The following is a 24303-nucleotide window of genomic DNA, read 5'->3' as shown; positions in this document are numbered from 1 at the left end:
AAATCCTTGGCAAACTCTCCCTATTCTTCCTAGTAACTGCTTGGCCATCCAGCACAATATTTTTAAACTCCATAATAATAACTAAATACCTTAACATTTACTTTTTTATGGATGAATTCCCAAACCCACTGGTTAGTATAGTCTGAATCATAACAACCTGTGTAACTAAAAGAATAGCAGCACTCATAAATTTAACACCAATACAGCTGAATGATACATTGATACAAAGTAATATACACAATTAAATATAGACAAGGGCTTATATTTCTTTGATTTTTAAACAGAACTGCACAGCTGCAAGTGTGGTCCTTCTCTCTGCTTTTGATTCCCTTACACTTTTCTAACCCCACCACCCCCAGCCTTCTGCCTGCTCCATTTAATCTGACTGAGCATTCCCCACATGTACCATCAGTTCAGAAACTATGGGCTCAGGGCTACAGCCTTAGTCAAGTGGTCCTTTAGTCAAGAACTCAAGGATCATACTTCAGAACACTTACCAAAAGGGGAGTGAGAAGCATAGTAATTAGGAAGAAATAATTCCCCCACCCTCTGAATGTAAAGATGAAAAATTCAAAACAAACAGAAGACCAAGTGCCAAGATAATGTCTGTGTGGATACTCACACAGCCATATGCCTCATGATTTTCAAAGTTGGCAGCTTTTCCTTTAGCTATTGTTCAGCTAATCACCATGCCAGAATTTTAGTATGGACAGGCAAGGTATTGTGTAATTGCCTGCACACGCACTACAGCAGATCTACATTTCAGGTGATATTTGCTCCTAATGGGAAGGGCTAGCATAGTGGCCTCCACACAATGTATGTGCTGCAGGTGCGGGTGGTAAACCAGATACAAAGGGGGGGAGGAGGAGGAGGTATGGTGGCAGTGCAGGCACACCAGTGGTTCAGGGTTATCTTGCAGCCCTCCCTGCAACAGATAGAGATGCCTCCAGAGTCACCAGCCTGGAGGGTTGTTAATGGAGCAGACCAAGGGGGCTATAATTTTGATCCAGTGGTTCAGAAACCACACTAAGGAGATGAGGAGCAGCTGCTATTTTAGCCTCCATGGAAAGGCTGCATTGAGAACCTGCAGCCTGCCCATGCATTCATACAGTGGGGAAGGGGAACAAATCCATTCCCTCTCTGGAGGTCTCTGAACAAATAACAATGATTGTGGTTTTGGGTGGGGAAGCTTAATTCCAACCTTGAAGAATAATTTAAAGCTTGAAGCTGTTGAATTTCCAGAACTAAAATTGTGAAGGGGAAACAAACATTCCTGTTTATTCCTAGCACCTATCAAGTCCGAATGAAAAATTCATAGATTCAGAGACTCCAAGACCAGAAGGGACCATTGTGATCATCTAGTCTGGCCTCCTGTGTAGCACAGGCCATCGAACTTCCCAAAAATAATTCCTGTGGGAAATTTTTTTTTAAAAACCATCCAATCTTGATTTAAAAATTGCCAGTGATGGTGAATTCACCATAATCCTTTGTAAATTGTTCCAGTGGTTAATTATCCTCACTGTTAAAATTGTACACCTTTTTCCCAGTCTGAGTTTGTCTAGCTTCAACTTCCAGCCATAGGATCCTGTTATACCTTTGCCTGCTTGACTCAAACCCATTATGAAATATCTGTTCCCTGTGTAGTACTTAGAGATTGTAATCAAGTCACTCCTTAACCTTCTCTTTGCTAAGATACAGAGATTGAGCTCTTTGTGTTTATTACAGTAAAAACCACTCCTGCATGCACTCTACCACTTATCTGCACGCCCCCCCCCACCAATGCAGTTATAGCCCCCAAAAGTAAGCTAGTACCAAGTTTTTAAAAATATAGAATTAACCCAATTAAAAGACACACTAAAAAGATAATGGCAAGGAAAACATGGTGTAGAAAAATCCTGTAAAATATTATTCTTGCGATGGGTTTGTCCAGATGAATATTTAGTTTGCAACAAATTGGGGTGTAACTCTACCCAACACAAGCCTGCTACACTAAGCGTCTACATGGGTCCTGCTGACATGCACTAACAATTCTTAGCATACTTTTATCTACTCTGCTTTCAAAGTGGGGTAAACCAAAGCATATTAAGGAACCATTAGTGCATGGTAGCAAGGTCCATACAAATGCTTTGTGCATGCCGGGCTAGTAAGGTAGGTTTACACCCCAGCCTACCATGAACTAAGGGCTCATTTTGACATGTCCTAACTGTAAGAACAAAAAGACTAGAAAGGTTGTGGTTTTCCTCTACCTCCCTAAAAACTACTCCAGCATTTCATTTGGATGATGACTGTCATCTCCACCCCAACTTTCTGTAGGTATCCCACAGGGCTCCAATCTTGGCATCCTCCTCTTCTCCCTCTCTACCTGCTTTCTGGGTCATTTCATTCAAACATGATTTAACTGATGACTTATAGTTTGCTCTCTGCACTCTTGACTTTTCTCCTTCTGGTCAAAATAAAATTATGGCCTGTCTCTCTGACATCTCTTTGTGGATGTCTCGCCATCATCTTAAGTTTAACCATGCCAAAACAGAACTTTTAATCTTTTCCTTCAAACCCTCTCTTCTCTGAGTCACCCTGGACACAACCATGATCCTCCCTGTCACTCACCCTCATAATCTGGGCCTGGTCTTTGATCCAGCTTTCTAGATCTTTACATTCAGGCAGTTTTTAAATCTTGCTGCTGTTTCTTAGATAATTTCTTGGCCTTTCTTCTTTATCCATATAGATCACTTCTAACATGTCATCACCTTCTTTTCATCCTTCCACTGGCTCCCTATTCACTGCATGACTTTCAAGGTCTTTCAGAGCCTATGCCCACTCTAGCTATCATCTCCCATACACTACTGCAATGTTGACTCTTGCCTGCGCTCTGCCAATGATGCCAGTTTCCATCACCCATTTGTAAATTTTCCAACAAGTACCTTCTCACTTTCTCCCATGGGGTTTCCCATAAACAGCTGCAAAACCACCCTTATTGCCCTCCCTCAAATCCCTCCTTAAAGTTTTCCTCTGCCATGATGCCTACAAAAAACTCAGTGATGGTTAGGTAGCTGGTGTGCTGCACCCACTGTTTATCTTGCTAACTAGCATCATCTCATTGTTTTCCCCCAGCCTGTTTTATCTCATCTTAGACTCTAAACACCTAATTTTTAGATGTATCTATATGTCTAGCTTCTATGGGTGTTAGAGGCCTAAATACCTATAAAAATCTGGCCCTAAACTTGTCTTTTTGTTAGGTATTGACACACTGCCTGGCACAAAAAGGTCCTGATGCATGACTGTCGCACCAAGGCACTACTGAAATACAAATTGTTAACAACAACAACACGCTCTTCAGCACAAGTATTTCCTAGTGAGAATGGATTATAAGATTTCTTGATAGAATCTGCCTTCTGGGAGTTGCTTGTATAATCACTGATAAGTATTTTGAGCTCTTACTCCAGCTAGTTAGTTTCCTTCAATTCTGATGACATGACTATCAGCAGACAGTGAAACCAATAACCTGATTTTGATTATTCCCATTCAGAATAGAAAACTTTTAATTACCAAATAGATAAAAGTAAACATACTTATTTGGTACTGTCTTGTCTCCTGACTGCTGGGATGCAGCGTACCTAGATCTATATTTAAGAAGCTATGTGTCAGATGATTACCTTTTCAATACTGCAGTTGCTCTGCTGTATCTGAACTAAGGGTTGGATCAGTACTTCCTAAAAGCCATCAAACATAAGTGAAGCCTTGTCTAGTTAATCCAGTAATGCATGTCTGCTTCCGAACATCTGATACAGAGTCAATTACATCTAGAAACTGTAACAGGTATCATAAAAACTGGGCCAACATTTTCAGAAACGATCTTCAATTCTGGGTGCTTGAGACACCCTACCCCTTCTTTTCAGAGATGCTTATCCCCGACAACTCCCACTAACTGCAACTAGAGAAGCATGTACTCTGCATCTCTGAAAATCAGGTCAAAGATATCCCAAGTTGGGCACCCAAAATGAGAGGCCACTTATCAAACAGAGGCCTAGATGGATGGTCAGATTCCAGAACTATTCACACCCAGTCAGTGAACAACAGAGGTAGGAATATGCATGCTACATTTATAACACAGAAAAAATATACTGTAATGTCATATTTAAAATAAACAAATAAGTGCATCTAGAAAAAAATGTAATTGACAATATTTGCTAGCACTTACAAAGCTCTATACCTTCAAAATACTCTAAAAATGTTAATTAACTCTGACAAAGGCTCTGAAAGGGACAAAAAATATTTACCTGTTTTACAGATAGAGAAAACAGACTCAGGTGTTAAGTTAAATCTGGTCACTTCCTATACTCATAATCATGCCAATTTTTTCCAGTACTATGCTCTGAAGCACATTAGTTCACTATTTATGAAGACAAAATTATTTGTTGGAATAAGAATAGAATATTTACATTAAAATGCTAGTTTAATCATTAAAGGTGGAATTTTCAAAAGCACCAAGGGTTAGCCTAACTCTACTCCTATTAAAGTCAGTGGGACTTTTATCACTGACAGCAATGAGAATGGAGTCAGGCCAATGCTGAACACTTTTGAAAATCCTACCCTAAACTGGTATTTGTTTTATTCTAAATCGAAAAATGAATAGAGCAATGAAATATACTATAAATGGTAATACATATGTATACAGACCTTGCATTTGGTAGCTATATGGTGCCTGTCCTGGCTGAGGCGTGCTAAAGCTTGTCCCATAGCTTAGAAATCCTGTCTGTCCAGGAGACTGTGATTGTGACAATCCACCTTCTGTCTTGATGCCTGCCCACAATGCACCTAAATCAGTTAGTGATAGCAAATCTATTTGTTCATATTCAAACACCGACAGACAATAAAATCACATAACTAGCAGTACTTTAAACATACACCTAGTTAGTAATCACTGCATGCATTTTTGTAGTGATGCTAGTGGTATGTGCAGAAGAGGCAAGGGAGAAGCTGCATGTAAACGTAAGTTCACCAGGGACAGTTTCAGCTCAAAACTGTGGTTTTTAAAAATCAAGAGTTGCAAGAGAAATGAATATATGGCAAGCTGCCCTTTCCAGAAAGTTGCATAATTTTTTACTCATTTCCTGCCAACTCAGTCAGAAGCTAACATTTCCATAAGTTCACAAATTTCATAGATGGCAGAACACCAATTTCATATAGTTTCAATGAAGTGTAACATAAACCACTCTTTTTCATAACATAACAATTGAGATTTGCATTGTGCAATATTTATGGATAAAGGATCAACAATCCTTCTTTTTTCTTACACAGCTCCAAAGAGGCTTTTACAGTATTATAAAAAGAAAATCCTCTTTAAAAAGTGATTAAATTAGGCCCATTAGCACATAATATGCCTTTTCAAAAATGGTATGTATTGTAAAACATATACGGTTTTTAACCAATGACCAAAATAGACATACAGGATGCTAAATATGCCTTAGAGAGGCGCTCTCAAACAGGGAGGATACAGCAAAGCTTCATTAATCTGTACTAATGACAGGGAAATCCATTAAAAATTATGCTCTAACAAAACTCAGAATGATCCAATGCCAACTGAAATGGAAAGACTCGCACTGACTTCAATGGGCTTTGGATCAAGACCTAAATGAATAAACAATAAATATCAGGAACAGACATCACAACAAGTACATTATTTGGACACTGGAGTTTAATTTTAGCTATTAGTGATATTTCATAATGCATATTTTACAAAAATAATAGTCTTAGTAATATAGTAGTAATATGAGTAATGTAAGACTAGTCTCAGATCTTATTGCAGCAGTCTGTGATTACTTCTATACTCAGAGGTCACCATTATTTGGGGTGAATCATAAAGTGTGGATGAGTAGTAGTCTTTTGTAAATGACAAACTATAAATCCATTTACCTTTTGGTTCAAGTCTTAAAAACTCAAGTCCTATGATGTATGAAGGAGGGAGATGCAAAAAGTCATTACACTTGTACAATATGCAGTTATATGACTGCCTATTTTTCATGCGCTCCTGAGATACCCATTTTGAAATTATGGCCCTTCACTTTTTTCTAATTCCTTCTGCATAACTGACAAAGTAAGTTGTGTTTAAATAAGGGTTGGTTCCCCTTGCTGTTCCCTTTCCGCTTATATTTCACCCTGCAATTAAATCATAATGATGAATCTGACATATGGGCTCACTGTGAAACTTCCACTTTGTAGCGTTGGTATCAGTAATTCCCAGGAACGTTATCCTCATCTTTCATAATTTGAAAGACCCTTGAAACGCTCATGTGAATTTTTTTTAATTAGTTTAAACTGAGATCAAGTTAAGAAATTTTAGCTCCTGCTTCAACTCCCAGCCTTTGAGCGTGTGCAGAGAGCATTTCTCCTAGTTCATGCCTCCTTCCAGCATGAGGCAAGCAAGGGACGTAGTGTGTAGGAAGCTGGAGGTGGATGCCAACTGGAAGGTAATGTGCCACTGACAGCTTCCAGTTCTGGCCCTTCTGCAAATTTCTAAGAAGCAGGCGGAGGAGCTTTTCACCTCCTGACATCCCACAACTCCTTGTCTGCTTTCCTCCAGTGGCTTCGCTTACCAGCTCTTCATGCTCCTTTACCCTCGCCTTTTCTCTTCACTAGTCCAGACATGCAAAGAGAGGTAATGGGGAGAGACCATGAAGGTACTATCAGGATCCGGGGGAGAAGCAGCTGGTAAATGAAGCCTTTACAATATGCCACTAAGAAAACACACAGGCAGACAGCAGTGGAGTGCCTCAGGAAATGAATAGCTACACTTCTCCAGCTTCCTCAGTAGCTTTGCAGATGTACCAGAGCCAGCAGCTCCCTAGGAGCTACTTGTCAGTGGTATTTCCTTCCACCCCACTTCCTGCTTCCATGAGTTCAGCATGGTAGAGATGTAGGAGGTGAGAAATAGAGAGACTGGGCCTCTTCCTGGCAGATACTTAAGTACTGCTCTGAGTGGTGCTCCCTGTGCCTTCAGAGCAGCACCTTCCCAATAACTGCCTCAATCAAGGAAGCTGAGAAAGGGCTGGGATTTTAATTTTCAACCTCAATTTAAAGTGACATAAAAATTAATAAATCCCAACTAGATTTTAGAGAACATGGCCTTTCAAATTTTGACAAGTGCATTTTCAGTAAGTCCCATGCCAAGTCTACATTATAAACTTACATAAATACATCGCTCAGGGGTGTGAAAAATCCCCAAATCAACGTAGTTACCGCCTCTCCTGGAGGTGATTAACTAAGCCAATGGGAGATGCTCTCCTGTCAGCACAGTAGCATCTTCACAAAGTGCTGCTGCACCGTTGCAGAGTTTTAAGTGTAGACCTGCCCCCAGACTTAAAAAAGAGAGAGAGAGACCTAAAAAGCAAATTTTCTCTTTCAGATGAGTAGGACATATCCTAATGCCGCTATTTTGCTCATTCCACAAGTGTTGGAACCCATAGGCATGGAAAGAGAGAAAGACAAAGTACATGACGCAGAAAATGGGATTCACCTGCAGACCTGGGAGGAGAATTTTGCCTCTAACACGGTGCCCATCCTGCTTGCTTTGTGCAGACGAACAGTCCCATTGTCTTCAGTCTGACTGCTCACATGAGCACAGACTGCACGACTGGGGCCTAAAGATGTACTTAAATGTATCTGTACACAAGGAAATACTCTTATGTCAACTCCCACAGTATGTTTGCTTTTTAATGCTACTGTTAAACAACAAGATACATAGCTAAAAGAACCTTGGCCGAGCCCTGAGGTGGACATGTAGGAAAACAAAAAATGCAATAAGCCGTATCACTTAGCCAGTTTTTCAGTTGTAAAAAGGAGTTCTGCAATGCAAAATGTGCAAGACGAAACTGACTAAAGTCCTCGGCACAGTGGATGGATGGGGCAAGGGGAGAGAAAAAAGCAAGAGACTAGATAAGCATGCTAGCCAAACCAGCAAGCAGAGTCCAAATAGAGCAACTCACATACAGAGCACTGGTGACAGGGAGGCAGCTAAACTGAGAGGGTGAAATCCAGGCCCCACTGAAGTCAATGGAAGTTTTACCACGGACTTTAATGGGTCCAGGATTTCACACAGAAAGATGAAGGGAACAAGATAAGTCACCGTCTGGGCTGCCCAACCCACCACAGATAGCCAAGGACCAATAGAAGTCTCAAACAGGAAAAACATACATTTACGATATATGTAAGAAAAATACATTATCATCACTGAAAATATATTTTAAATATTCAAATAAAATGTTTTAGATGTTTAAAATATGCAGAAAAGAGTTGAAATATATGAACTATGTTTATAGCTATTTATTTTATAATGTAGATCAATATACGCAATATATATAGGGACAATGTGAAAAACGTAATTGGATTATATATCATCATATTGCCAGCATTTTAGAGCCTTAATGGGATTTACTTCAATTTCCACCACGGCAGATTTCCAAAACTACTGAAAAGTAGACTTCTTGAGTCAGATCCTCAGCCGATATAAATCAGAAGAGCTTGATTGGTTTACACCAGTTGAGAATCAAGCCCTGTATTTATCAATTTACCCTTGTATGCACTTGGATTGCACAATTCTTACTGAAGTCAACAGGCGTAAGAGAGAGCAGTACCAGCTCTTTAAATTTTACGTTTCCCCTTTGTCCATTTCTAACAAAACATTTGATGAATGCTTCTTTTCCATGGTTTCTATTAAAGGCAGCATTAAAAAAACAGAAATAAAAGGTAAAAGCAACTATTCCACAGGAGGTTATGAAAGTTGTTATGGATTTGTATAAGTCACATTTGTCAGGTACATTCTTAATTAGACTCCAGTAAATACATATACTAAGCTTTCCCCATTTCACCGAAAGGGAACTGAATGTAGGTTTTTGACTACAAACATGCACATGAACAGTTGTCATATTAAACACAGAGAAAATATGTTTCTCTGGGTCATACAGCCTTTCTGGGTAAAAATGTTTACCCCAGAATTAAATAACATTGACACTGACTCTTACTCACCATATGAAGGGATTCCATAGGGCTGGCCTGGCTGTGGGTATGTGGCATAAGCTGTAGCTTGCTGCATTCCTGTTGTAAACTGCGTCTGCCCATATGCAGCCATAGTTTGTGAGGAAGGGGTAGGAAGAATATGTGGGTATGGTCTGCTATTGATTATAAATGACAGAAAATAGAATTTGTATTAGACAGAGATATATGAGCACTTGTGTTAACTGACAGCCTTATTATATTAGCTTGATTAGCACATGGTCATAGACTGCATGAGAGAACAGAAGTTCTTAAAAAATCTTTAAAATACAAACAGCTAAAATAAAATAAAATCACATACTTTCTCAAGAACAAGCTTTGGGTTAAACTCTGATAACAGAAGAACGCAATGATGATTCTAAATGAGGCTAAAACCTGTTAATTATTTCAGTTATTATTATTTAGAAAAGATAACTTACTTGGAAGGATAAATCTGTGGTGGGGAGAACTGATGAGTTTGTCTTGGGCTGAAGCCACTGCTTCCAATTACTGCCCCAAGGAGAAAGGAAAGCACATCAAAATGTAAATACACACATCTGAACTAAGTATTATTTTTTGCTAACAGAATTTCAGAATTTTAACAAGGTTTTAAATAAGTCCAAATACCATAAATATTCTGACCTACAAAGTAATGTTTTAATAGGGACAGGTTTCAGAGTAGCAGCCGTGTTAGTCTGTATTCGCAAAAAGAAAAGGAGTACTTGTGGCACCTTAGAGACTAACAAATTTATTTGAGCATAAGCTTTCGTGAGCTACAGCTCACTTAATAGGGACAGGTGCCAGTATAGGAATGCTCAATATTAAAATTAAAAGCTTGATTAAATTGCCCTTCTTTGTACAACTCCAGAGCAATAATTTATTTTTGCTTGCAGGCAGACAACATTTTCAAGGGAAACAAATTTTCTCAAATGATTGCACACTGGAAATCATTTCCTTTCATATTTTCAAAGGTTTACGATACTCCAGCACAATGTTTTATTAACGTTTAGAATATTAGATTCACAGAAATGTAGGGCTGGAAGAGATCTCAAGAGGTCATTTAGTCCAGCCCCCTGCACTGAGGCAGGACCAAGTAAACCTAAATCAGTAGTTCTCAACCAGGGGTACGTGTACCCCTGGGAGTACGCAGAGGTCTTCCAGGGGGTACATCAACTCATCTAGATATTTGCCTCTAGATACTTGCCTAGTTTCACAACAGGCTACATAAAAAGCATTAGTGAAATCAGTACAAACTAAAAATTTTGCGTACAGACAATAACTTGTTTATACTGCTCTATACACTATACACTGAAATGTAAGTATAATATTTATATTTCAATTTATTTATTTTATAATTATATGGTAAAAATGAGAATAAGCAATTTTTCAGTAATAGTGTGCTGTGACACTTCTATATTTTTAGGTCTGATTTTGTAAGCAAGTAGTTTTTAAGTGAGGTGAAACTTGGGGTACCGAGATCAACCAGATTCCTGAAAGGGATACAGCAGTCTGGAAAGGTTGAGAGCCACTGACCTAGACCATCCCTGACAGGTGTTTGCATAATGTGTTCTTAAAATCCTCCAGTGAGGGGGATTCCACAACCTTGAAAGCCCATTCCAGACCTTAACTACCATTATAGTAGAAAGTTCCTCCTAATATCCAATCTAAATTTTTCTTCCTGTGGATTAAGCCCATTATTTCCCTCAGTCTATTTGTCTCAAGACTAAGTCAACCCAGTTTGTGTAACTCTTCCACATAGGTTTCAGAGTGGTAGCCGTGTTAGTCTGTATCAGCAAAAACAACGAGGAGTCCTTGTGGCACCTTGGAGACTAACAAATTTATTTGGGCATAAGCTTTCGTGGGCTAGAACCCACTTCATTAGATGCATGGAGTGGAAACTACAGGAGCAGGTATAAATACATGAAAAGATGCGAGTTGCCTTACCAAGTGTGAGGTTAGTCTAACGAGACAATTCAACCGACAGCAGGATACCAAGGTAAGGATACTTGGGGTAAGGCATGATTTGTTCTTGACACATACAGGTTAGCTATTATAACTTTATTATTCTCTAAATGCTTACAAATTGATTGTTTAATAATTTGTTTGAGTATCTTTCCAACTATCAAAGTTGGGCTGACTGGTCTATAATTCTTCTAGTCCTCATTTTCCTCCTTTTAAATATAGGCACTTTGTGTGCCCTTCTGCAGCCCTCTCAGACTTCACATGTCCTCCAGGAGTTCTCAAAGATAATCACCAACAGCTCTGAGAATTCTTTAGCTGATTCCTTATATACCCTAGAATGAATTTCATCAGGCCCTACTCACCTGAATATATCTAACTACTCTATAACCTGTTCTCTCCCTATTTTGGCTTTTGTTCCTCCCCCCTTGTTAATATTAATTGTGTCAAGTATGTGATCACAATTCACCTTTTAGTGAAGACCAAAGCAAACCAGGCATTAAACACCTAAGCCTTCTTGATGTTATCCATTATTAGCTATGCTTCCCCACTAAGTAGAAGACCCACCTTTCCTTTGTCTTTTTCTTGTTCCTAATGTGTTTATATAACTTCTTCTTATTGCCTTTTACGTCCCTTGCTAGGTGTAACTCATATTGTCCCTCCATACTTTTGGCTATTCTTTTGTACTCCATTTTAGCAATTTGTCCAAGTTTCCACTTTTTGTATTCAAAGATCTGTATTTCATAACAAAATTCTAAGTATGTTTCCTATTGAAAACATACAGGTAACTTCACAGCATGGGTCTCTTTTTAAAATAATTCTGTAGTACAAAGGCTATACTACATCTTCCACTTTCAGCTTCTTTCCTTGCACTATCTACTTATTTCTAATCCATTTTCAGACTTTGATAACTTTCAGTATTTCATAAAGATGTCATAATGAAATAGCATATTGTCTTAATGAAAAACTGTTAAGGGTGTAAGATCAAGAAATTAACCTAACAGGTGTTTTTTTCTGAAGCTCAGATTAAGAGCTCCAAGTAGCTATTTATAACCCCAAAATCCATCCCTGTTAACACAGAAATTTAAAATTCATATAAGATCTTTAACTAGATTGAATTCTTTGTGACCTTTCAGGGCACTAAAGAGAAAGGAGGTCAGCTATGCATTGTATGCTGGGCCTTCTGCTCATCATTACAGTATAAAGTGAAAGACCATACACTTTGGGAGCATATTAGCTGATCACAGGATGACTATGTACTACAAATGTGATGTTGCCATGAAAAAGGCAAATGTGATCCTAAATGGCATCAGGCAAGGTATTTCTGTTAGAGGTAGGGATATATTAATGCCATTGTACAAGGCACTGGTAAGACCTGATCTGGAATACTGCATACAATACTCAAGAAAGGAATTCAAACTGAGACACGTGTAGAGAAGGGGTACTAGGATGATTAGGAGACTGGAGAGCCTGTCTTACAAGAGGATATTAAAAGATCTTGGCTTGTTTAGTCTAGCAAAACGAATGCTGAGAGGAGATGTAATACATCAGAGAAATAAATATAAGGGAAGGAGAAGAGCTATCTAACTAAAAGACAAGGGTGGCTCAAGAACAAATGGGTATAAACTGGCTATGAGTAAACTTAGGCTGGAAATTAGAAGAAAGTTTCTAACCATCAGAGGAGTGAGGTTCTGGAATAGCCTCCCGATAGCAATAGAGGACAAGCAATCTAACTAGCTTTAAAACAGGATTGGATAAGTTTATGAATGGGATTATATGACAAATTATAAAGATAGCACAGGACTGGACTCAAGGATCCAGAAGGTTTCTGTTGGGTTCCCTGAGGGGTGTCACCTGGGACAGGGGTATCCCTGAACCCGCCTGACACACTAGCCTGGGCTCTCTTTACTCTGTACTGCTGTGACAAGCCCTCTCCAGCACACATACAGGTAGGGACACACCCAGCTACAGCTGCACACAGATGCTGAGATCAGTTCTGCATGGGAAGGCTCAGCTAAGGCACCTCCCAGTTCCTAAGGCACGCACTCCCCTCTGCAGTGCAAACCCAAAATTATACCGTGTTGCGCTACACAGGGAACTGTACAGCGTAAGCTCATGAAATTCACCTGCTCCCTCAATGGAAGATATTCAACAGATTTCTGCCCCCAGTTATGATTTCCACTCACTGGTTTTAGACAAAAACAAGTTTATTAACTACAAAAGATAGATGTTAAGTGATTATAAAGGATAGCAAACAGATCAAAGTAGATTACCTAGCAAATAAAACAAAAATGCTATTTAAGCTTAATATACTAAGGAAATTGGATATGAGTAGCAAATTCTCACTCTAATTGTTGGTTTAGGCAGTTTGGAAAGATTCTCAAGGGCAAGCTGCACTTGCTTGCAGCTTAAAACCCCAGGTTTCACAAGCTAGAAATCCCTCTAGCCTGGGTTCAGCCCTTCTCCCCCAGCTCAGTCCTCATTTCTTAGGTGTTTCCAAGTGTCTCCTTTGGGTGGGGAATCAGTGAAGAACCACAATGATGTCACTCCCCTGCCTTAAATCACTTTTGCATATGACGGGAACCCTTTGTCTCACAGTTTGATTCCCACGCCTGGTCAGTGGAAAAACACTAATATTCTATGATGGAGTCCAGTAAGAGATGACTTGGTCACATGCCCCTGTAGGGACACAGCAGCCATGACTCGGAGGCTGTTTGTAACTCCTCAGGAAGGCTCCCCAGTGGGAGATTAGCATCTTCTAAGACCTACTGTTCTCCCTAATGGCCCTTCCCAGCCAACCATCTAGACTGATTGCATTCTGCTTAGTGAGTGTTCCCTGGGTGTAAACACGTTTGTAGCTGATGCACAGACAATATTCCTAACTTCAGATACCAAAATGATACATGCATCCAAATAGGCTAATCATATTCAGTAAATCATAACCTTTTCAGCAATATCTCACAAGCCTTATCTTGCACAAAATACATCATGGTTATGCTATAATCATATCACAATAATGTCTCTATGAAGAATATGGGGCTTAGTGTCACAGTTCCTTCCAGTTCTATGTCCCTATTATTTTTAGAGGTTCCATGAAGAAAGCTGCCTTCTCTCTGATGACTATTTGGGTCCCACTTCTTCTCTACGCCCAAGATCTCTTTTTAGCCCCTCACAGGAAAGAGGTCAACTTCAGGTTGTGAGATCGCTATAAAATAACTTTCCTGGTATCAACCTACCAAAAAATTACATGCCTATTGTCAGGCATCTGGAATCAAACAGAGCATGCGCAATGTACCACCTGATAGAATTTCCGAAAACAGTTAAGCTGGGCAGAATCTGATTTTGTCCCTGTGAAGCATGCAGATTTGTTCTCAGTACTACAGAATTATTTCTGAGTGACCATTACCAAGAAAGACAGCAAATAATTTTTTTCCTGTTTTCCCTTATCGTTATCTCGTTTGTGTCAAGCCCAAAGTAAATACACCCCAGCTGTATAATCTATATGACATATATATATATAACAAGAATCTCCATAAATAATTTACAGTCTAAGAGTGTTCTCACACACTGTGCTTTCAAACAGCTGTGAAAAAATGGAGACGTAAAATTAAGACAGTATCTTTCAGAGTAGTTAGTGTATTGGCATCCAAGTATTCCAAGGATTGTTAAAGTCAATTTGATGGGCTCAATATTTCCCTCATCCAAGCTCTGTTTTGTACAACAGGGGCCATCATGGAACCAGTTATATCTACCCAATCTGGTGCAGACCCAGCATCCTGATTGTCTAGGATCTGTTGGAACTTACATCTACATACCTTATATCACTAGAGGTTCAACACAACAAGGCTCTGTCACACCCCTCATCTTACCTCCAATATACCCCTCACATATACCCTACACTGAGAGAGTGGACGTGTGGTCTAGTAGAGGAGTTGCCTCTGGTGAGTTTATGCCAGTTGGCAGTTACCCTCCACGAGGGAACTGTTTGCTGGCCAGCTACAGCCAGAATCTATCCTCTTTGCCTTGTCTGAGAGGCTCAAAGAAGATGGAGTGTAATGTACAACCGATCCCTATTCCTCTTAAGTTCAAAATTTTGAGTTTAGATCTCTGAATGTGCTTGAATATATTAGAAACAGTTGTTGGCCAATCTTTAGCATAATCAGCGCACACATATGTGGCCTATATCAATCAAGACACATCAGCTGGTCAATTTTTAAAGTGAATCTCTAAAGTCAACATGAGTCTGCAAATGACACTCTCAAATAACACACTGCAAATAACATAGCTCTATTGCATCTCTCTGCAATCATGATTGTAACCTATGAGTTCAGAATTAGGTCCAAATTCTGCACGACAAAAACAGTAATATAGAAATAACAGTGTTAATTCACATATTTTGGATTAATATGCACCCTTTCGCCACCTTTTAGAGACCTATTGGCACAAATGGCAAATGTAAATATCTGCACTTTTTGGGGAACAGCCAGAATTCAGAAGGCATCATAACGGTAAGCAAGCAAGGAGGAGGATTTTAGACTTTCATCCCATTCACAACTAGAGCATGCAGATGTGGATCTGCTAGCCATCAGAAAACAAAAACAAAACAAAAAAACAGTTTGAGCTATCATACTGCCCCAATCCTGAGTGGAGCTCCGAGTGAAGTTATCCATGGATATCAATGAGTTGATCTCGCATTTCTTACTTATGGAAAATTCCCACTGACTTTTGCCTGAGTAAGATGTGTAAGATCCAGGCCCGATAGAATGTGCGAGCTACAGACTGTATAAAACCTTTTATTTTTAACTTCTGCATACAGTATTTAGACTGTAAGAGGGGAAGAAAACAGTAAGTGAAAAGTATCTTTATTTATTTCTTACCTGATCCTGAGAAATTGTCTAAAGACTCGTCTGCTGTAGTCGTAGCAATCTCACTGCTGCTCATTGGTTCTGTTTTAACTAGAAGTATAAATTATAAATAATCTAAATGCTCCTAATATTCATGCACACATACACATGCACACACATTATTCACAAAATACAACTAAAACACAATCTTCTAACAAATATTTGCTACCTGTATTTTTGTGTAAATATAAACACAAACACACAAAGATCTGTTTCTGTCCCCAAGGAATAAAAGCCACTGTAACAAACCAGAAAATACTGTCATGGACAGATCAACCAATGAGTCCCTATGCAACTTTGTGCACTCCTATGATTCTTAATCCTTTAAAATCAACATATCTATAAGAACAATTCAGAGAGTCATTGTTTGTTGGTTGCAGAAGTAAGTTTTCAGAATGATCTGAATGAGGCAAAAACTGAAGCATTCTTTTAATGGACTTCTTCTAGGGTTGGTTGAAATTTTTTTGTCCAAAATATTTGTGACGGAAATTTGGGTTTTCAACCAAACAAAATTTTTCATGAAAAGTGTCTGCTTTCAGCTGAAAATTTCAGTATTTTGAAGAACTGAACACCTGACAAATTATCTTTTTTTCAGCCAAAATCCACACTATTTTCTGTATTCATTTTTTCCCTTGAAAAAAATCAGAATTTTCAATAGGAAATTAAAACAAACTTTTTCTTTAATTTTCACTGAAATTTTCCATGGAAAAAAACCCCCTATTTTCCAACCAGCTCTAATTTCTTTCTCAAAGTAAAATTCTGCTCCGAAAAGTGATTGTCCGGCGATACCGAAAGAAGGATGGGAGACATTTGACATGGTTTTAATCAGGCCATAACTTTTTTATTAGATGTCTGGGTCTACACGGCAGAGAAAAGTGTACAGTGCAGGTAACTCCATGTTCATTCAATAAGTACCCGAAGGGCTTCTGCCAGCCCCGCCTTTTTCCCATCCAGGTCCCCCAACCAACCCATTGCTGGGACCTTGCCATCCACCCCTCCCCCTCAGAGGAGGGTTAAGGTGGGCTGTAATAGAGGGAGTTTGGCTCCCTGCCGTACCATTCATAGGAGCCCCAACCACCCCGACCCATTCCGTTTCTTTAACTAACATCTCCTTTTTAAATCCTTTACCAAGCCATTTATCTGGTCACTGTGTCCCTTCCCTATGGAGTACCTGCACTGGGCATCCACCACAAGGAGGTGCCAGCAAATTGCTTGGCTGCCTCCTCCCCAAACCCAGTCGGGTTCCCAGACATCTTCCAATGCCCTCTTTTCAGAATTCTGCTCTGAAAAGTGACGGTATAAGAATGACTTCTTACTCAGCAACTCTGTCCATATTCAGCTATGTAGCTAGTTACTTTATTGACAGAAAAGTTATTACAACTTTTTACTCTGGTTTACATGGCAGAACCAACACAGATTTTTAAGAGCAAGAGAGCTAGACTATCTTCTGGCTCATGCTTCAACAACAAAATTATTAGTTCTATTCTCAGTTATTGCAGTACATATATACACAGTACACTTACTTAGTGCCTAGATCCTCAAGTAGGGCAAGTAGGGCACAGATCTGACCCTAATTTAGCTTGGATGTAACTATGGGCAAAATGTAAAGGCAATGGCTTTGCACAAGAAATCATTAAGACAACATAAGCTACCCTGCAATGCCATTTTATCATATCAGCCTTTCCACATACATCATGTTTTAAGCAACTAAATGCATATCTACAGCCTTGAATCCAGCTTGCAAATTATTTTGCCTGGGAATTGGAACTATCATTGACAGGAATCTACATGGACCTTGCAAAATGTGCAGGACTCTCCCCAGATATCTTTTTCTCTCTGTCCTTAGATCAAATCCCCTTGTGACGCCCTATCTTCCATTTCCCCAGCATGAGGAAAGTGGTATATGGCTCTGTGTGCGTGCATGTTAGCATGACTGTATGAGGTAATATAATTTATTCAGGGGGAGTCATTAGATTGACAGAAGGGGCCCCTGTCTTCCCTTAGCTCTCCGTGCATGCCTTTTCCTCTTTTACTTGACCTCAGCCAAAAGATCTATCCCTAACCCCTCAAATTTCTCCTCCTCCCTGGCTACTCTCTTTTCACCCCCATACAGGGTTCTTTGCCTGTAATCCCTACCTCATGGAGATCCAGATCAGGCCCAGGCAGGGTTTATAAACTCTAGTGCACTCATTGAGCTACTCCCACACTACTTCTAATAACTAATTCCACCAAAAAAAATCCCCATTAATAGAGAAAGGGAAGGGAAACAGAGGCAGAAAGAGCCCAATGACTAGCCCAAGGTAACATAGCAGATCAAGGGCAGAACCAGGACTAGAACCCAGGTCTCCTGGTACACATTCCAGTCCAGCACCCTATACTCTAGACCAGCTGCCTCTCTGCATAGTATGCATGTGTCCCTCTATAAACTGTGAATAAGTGTCACTCCACCCCCCGGCCCAACACTTTGTGACTCTTTCTAGTCCTATTTTCATACGGCAGGTATTCTCATGGGAATGATGCTGTGGGATTTGTTCTCTGGTTAACAAATGGGATGGGGGGAAAAGAAAGAAAAATAAAAGTAAAAAGAAAAGAAAAAGCTGAACCTAGCTTGGGAGCTGCGATAGACGGAAGCTAACATACACTAGCACTGTTTCCCCCAAGCTTCTCCACTGTTTAGTATTGTGAAGCCCATTCTATGCCTCTTTTTGGCTTTTGTGGAATAGAATAACCTTCTTCCCAGAGATGCAGGGCCACTGCATTGCTGGCATCTGTAGCAATTCAGGTGCTCTCACGGTCCAGAGATCTAACATATCTTTTCTTCTAGGGAGCACCTTTTTTGGAGGAATATTAATTTTCTAACTGGAAGAAAATGCCATAGTTGAAATAAAAACCTGGTTCATATCTGCTGCTTACATTTCATCTGGATTTCATATTTTTGTTACAGAGCCATTAACGGAAAAAACTGATCAAAGTCTAGCTTCACCCTCTATGACTTATCAGCAATATTTTACTACAATAATTTTTAGAGTTGAAAACTTCTAAACTGTTTCTAAACCATATAATGCTTCCTAAAATAAAGAGGAAACAAATATATAAAATATACTGGGAGCTGCATGGTCAAAGCAAGAAATGTAACACTAACCAGTGACTGACACAATTTAAATTTGACAGTATTTACCCCAAATTCCTCCACAATACATCGCATCTCAACTGTTATGTTTCTTGCATATATGAAAATTAGAGTAAGAAAGTGAGGGTGCAACAGAATTCCTGATCTGGATTCTCATTTGTAAGTGTAATTTACAAATAAGCTTTACTAGACCTTCATGATGAAGAATCATGACCCGCATAGAGCTTCATGCTGCAGTTAATCAGTAATTTAATAATGATGAATAGGAACTGAAGAGCCTTCCTGCCATAAGCAGCCACAGTTTTATCAAAATGTCAGCAAGCAATTGCATACTTTGATCTGCCTGGGACCCAAGAAAGTAATGTTGGACACTCATAGTTTGTTACGCAAAGAAATAAATTCAGAAATGATAGCATAGCATTCTATCCCACAGAAATCACTTACAACCAGCCATGGATTCTGACTGCAGAGAGGGCTGTCCAACCCATCCAAAAGACAAACTGACCTCCTGAACAGTAAATGCTCCCCCCGAAGAGAGAAGCTAAAAGAGGGCAGCGAGAAGAGATGAGCTGGGAATAAAAAAAGAAATGCAATCCTATCAGGACATCGTTTCACTGATCTATGTGTATCAAATGGATATGGAGCAGTCCAAAGAAGCAAAACTCTGGAAAGTCATGGTACATTATTCTGTTCATAGCAAGTACAGTATCATCCTTCCTTACTGCATGTGCTGTTTTTTCCTGGTTGCCTAGTAAATGTTTCCTAAATGTGCTGCGGACTCTAGCTTCTCTACTTCTCTCGCCTACATTAAAGTATCTGCAAGCTGCTCTAAGCCTTCACAGTACGTCTCCGAGCTACTAGTGGGACTGGTACCACACAATGCAGAACACATATTGCAAGTTTTCCTGGATAATTTTTAACAGTGTGTTCAATTGTGAGAGAGGGAAGAAAGAAGGACTGGCTGAAAGTTCCCACTGCTGCTGCTCAGTAGCTGAAACGGAATGTTAAGCTAGTAAATGGAGGTGGCACTATTATTAAGAGATGTTCTGATTACTATCACTTGAATCCACTCCATCACTTAGGGTATGTCTACATTGCAATGTAAGCCCAGTGTTCGAACTCAGGCTTCCGCCTAGCCCCCCTTCCGTCTACACACAAATTGCCCTAACCAAGGACTCAGACCCAGGGTCCCAGGACCCTTAGGGGATGGAGAGTCCGAGCCTGCATAAAGCTGGGACTCAGGGTTCAAGCCCTACTGCAGTGTAGACAAAACCCCACTGGACTCATGCTCTGGGAGTCTGCCTAAAGTACCCCCAATCCCATGGGCAGACGATCTTTGTGCTCTGGCCAGTCAAGTTTGGGGGACTGTCAAGTTTTCCCACACTATACCACGAACAAATGACTAGAACAGCCACATTCTGGGAGGGAGCTAGGAAGTCTGGGATATGGGTGGTTGGACACAAACCCGCATAATGCAGCATAGATGCTGGAACTCCCGGTTGGGACCCAGAGTTCAACAATTCCTAACCTGGGGTTACAAATGAGTGTAGATGCTCAAACCCTTGGTTAACAAACCCAGGGACTACTAAATCGAGTTCTAATAACTCTGGACTTATATCGCTTTCAATGGCACAGCTTCAAGGTATTTTCAGAAGTGAAATATTATCCCTCCTTCTTCATAGAGAGCGCACGATTCATCACTGTGCTGCTGAGTTTCTATGCTGCTGAAACACCAGTGACACAAAGCTGCACTAAAACAGAAGTGAATCATGCCCAGGCTGTTCGTAGGAGTTCCAGGAATAGAACCCAGATGGGTTCTTTGCTGCAAAGATCCCTTGCTAAGGAATAGTATCATCATCATGCACAACTCATTTAGATTTGGTTTGCAAATCAAAGGAATCTGTACAATCTGTGCAAGTGGAATGTCTGTGCCAACTGCTCTTTTGTATAATTGTTCCTTTCCCCATTATTTCTGACATTTTAATCAGATTTAAAAGGCAAAACAGAACCAAGAAAACAAAAAACAGACTATTAAAGCTAGCAGATAAAAGTTCAGAAAGCTGCACGAAACACACACATACACACGAAAATATAACAGGCAAAAACTGGAGTTAGCAAAGCTGTTGAGGCAACATTAGATTCGTTGCATGTTGAGCTACTTTCGTTGAAGACTTGTTATTTAATATAAATTAAATGGATCCTATTTGTGCATAGCTATTTTAAAAGTTTATCTAGAATTACTCATAGATTAGTTTTTGAACACCACTAAAGGAAGTATCTATAAAACACAACCGACAAGCATTATCTGTCTCACCCGTCACACAATTCGCAAATGCACAAATATCACACAATAGAAGCTGCCAGGTAATAAGCACTTTTTGAAAGCCTATTTTTAACTATAGATTTGGGAAGCTGCTTTCAGGCTATTTTTAAAATCTTGATAAAAAAATATAAAAATTAGCATTAATGCAACATTAAGATTGCAAATTCAAGCATGCTGAAGTCAAAGGTTCCAGAAGATAAGATTCCTACTGCAATACGAACTTGAACATGTCGCACATCTTGTACACTTAATGGTGATTGTATTACTGTTAGTTAATTGCAAAGTAGTTTTAGCTGTCGGTCCTAGGATATTAGAAAAACAAGATGGGTGAGGTAATATCTTTTATTGGACCAACTTCTGTTGGTAAAAGAGACAAGCTTTTGAGCCACACAGAGCTCTTCTTCAGGTCTGGGAAAGGTAATTTGAGGGCTTGTCTACACTGTGACAATGTCGACAAAACTTTTGTCTTTCACGGGTACTTAAAAAAGCCCCCCTGAGAAAGACAAAAGTTTTGCCAATGCAAGTGGCAGTGTGACCGTGGCTTTGTCGGCAGGAGCACTCTACTGCCAACAAAGCTAATGCCGCTCACGGGACTGGAAGTATTTTGACGGCAAAAGTGCCGACAAAATACCGACAGAGAGCATTCACACATGCTGACTTTTAGCGACAAGGATGTGTTGACACAGCCTTGTTGCTAAAAGCTGCATAGTGTAGACAAGCCCTGAGAGTCATAGCTAAATGCAAAGTGGAATAGATTGTTTAGCATAAGTAGTTAGTGCATACTGCAAGGGTCCATTCAAGGGCCTGTTAACACTTCTCCAGTCATAGGACAAAAAGAAGGGGTTTCTGCTCCACCTTGTACTAGGCACAGTTTATACGACATGGATAGGTTAACATAAGATGCCTTGGGTCGACCTAGCAGTGGAAGGTCTTCACTTAAATTTGGCTCCAACCGACATAAGTGCCTCTCTGTGCCAATTTAGGAACACCATCACCACAAGTGGCATAGAGTAACGGTAGACGTAATTAGGTTGACACAGTGTTAGAGCAGACACTGTGTTGCTTACATTGAATGTTACTGGCTTTCTGGAGCTATCCCTCAATGCCCCATACTGACAATACAATTGATACAAGTGAGGACATGCATCGCCAACACAAGGAGCCAACCGTGCACACACAAGCGATTTAATAACTTCAGTGGCTGTATGCCGATATAAGTTAGGTTGACATAATTTTGAAGTGTAGACATGGCCTTAGTTGTGATGCTCGGAGTACCTTTTCCAGATCTGAAGAAAAGCTCTGTGTGGCACGAAAGCTTGTCTCTCTCACCAACAGAAGTTGGTCCAGTAAAAGATATTACCTCATCCATCTTGTCTCTCAGTTACTTAACATTTAAACAAGGGCAGAAAATATCTATGAGATGTATTCAAAATGAGAGGTAGACTCAGATATATATGAATTACTGCAGTAGCACAAACCTTAATTTCTGGAACTTCTCACTTGTAAGTGCATGATTTCTCACCTTTGGTACTGAATTAATGCTACTTTTTTCATTTGAAAAGAATGGAACCTATATCCCCACCTTACCTATAATGTTCACTTTGAGTGAATCCTAAAATACACATACCCTACACTTTGAGTGAATCCTAAAATACACATACCCTACACTCATAAAAACATACAACAGCTACCCCCTAAGACTTCAATCATGAAATCGATCCTGGCAGGCAGCTGTCTGCATCCATGTGGCACACAGAGCACCATTAAAATCATTCGGGCTCTATGCAGGCACAAGCATCGACTCAGACAAATCCAATTGCACGACCGGGGTCCAATTTTATCTTCTTTATTTGATCTCAAGGAAATATGCCAGGAAGCATTGGAACATTATACCTAGAACTAAAAATCAAACTTCTGAACAGCTTCAGCAAAATAAGCTTTCCTCTCTTAGGAAGTTCCAGGTGCCTTAAGGACGTGACTCTTCTAATGGTGAAATTTAATGAAAATATTAGAATTAATAAGCCTAGAAGTTAAAGAATCTTCTAAAGCACCAGCAAAAACTAAGAAAATATGTTTATTTTATATTTTCCCTTGGATTTCTTTGACATTCCAGTGCCAATTTCTGTAGTAAAGTTAGCATAACCGTCTACCTGTACCTACTTTTAAAATTATACTTGCAATATACATATTAAAAGAGCCTTCTATTCTGCAGTTTCTACTATCTGGAATAACCTCTCTCTCTACCTCATCAACTCTCAATCTCATTCCAAATTTCATCTGAAAATATCTTTTCTTCTTTGCTTATATTTCTTAATTTCCTTCTTTGCTATATATTATTTGGCTCTGGTAATAGACTTCTGTAGGTATTAAAATGTATACATTAACATTATACATAGACAATTTTCACATATAAATCATCAGATTCTCAATATGCCACACTATATCAGCAGTTAAATGCTATGCTAGTAGAGATACAGGCTTTCAGTGATGGAGCATTTTTCTGAAATATCATTTCATATATCTACCACTAATCAAACAACAACATTTGTTTAGTCCAACATCCATTCAAGTCTAACGTTCATTTGAAAATTCGGAGAACTTAGTCACTTATGGTAATTCAACATTCGGCCTGCCTGGTAGTCTCTAACCTGATGCGGTTTTATTTCCAAATTATCATCTGAACTAGATTCCAAAACTTGTTTCCCATTAACATTTGTGTAAATAGACAGATTCCCAAATGGCATTAATTTTGGCCCATGTCAAGAAAGATAGGTGTTCTCTTTTAGTTTCCTCGCAAAACACAATAGTGAAAATTCATCCTTGAAATCCATTACTTCTTTTTTACACTACTACTGACAGTGGGACTTTGGCTCCCAAGTGCATAAGGCCATGTCTACGCTGCAGGAACTATGCCAGCATAGCTACTGTGCCGTAGCTTAATCAGCATAATCCCGCAGTCT

The 24303-nt window shown here is 39.6% G+C and overlaps 1 protein-coding gene across 7 annotated transcripts in view; it reads right to left on the bottom strand.

Moving 5' to 3' along the window:
* Positions 1-24303, bottom strand: part of EYA1 (EYA transcriptional coactivator and phosphatase 1) — a 221901-nt gene that overhangs the window by 73958 nt on the left and 123640 nt on the right. For 3 of the 7 annotated variants that reach the window (XM_043539493.1, XM_043539494.1, XM_043539492.1), the window contains 4 exons: positions 15864-15941; positions 9468-9537; positions 9022-9167; positions 4678-4815 (listed from right to left, as the gene is read on the bottom strand). In XM_043539493.1, coding sequence (XP_043395428.1) covers positions 4678-4815; positions 9022-9167; positions 9468-9537; positions 15864-15941 — 432 coding nt within the window. The remainder of the gene's footprint in view (positions 1-4677; positions 4816-9021; positions 9168-9467; positions 9538-15863; positions 15942-24303) is intronic. The other 4 variants (XM_043539497.1, XM_043539498.1, XM_043539496.1 and 1 more) reach the window with 3 other exon arrangements.

The sequence above is a fragment of the Chelonia mydas genome, chromosome 2 (genome assembly GCF_015237465.2).
Source record: "Chelonia mydas isolate rCheMyd1 chromosome 2, rCheMyd1.pri.v2, whole genome shotgun sequence".
NCBI lineage: Eukaryota > Metazoa > Chordata > Testudines > Cheloniidae > Chelonia > Chelonia mydas.
This window is presented reverse-complemented; position numbering and strand designations above follow the sequence as displayed.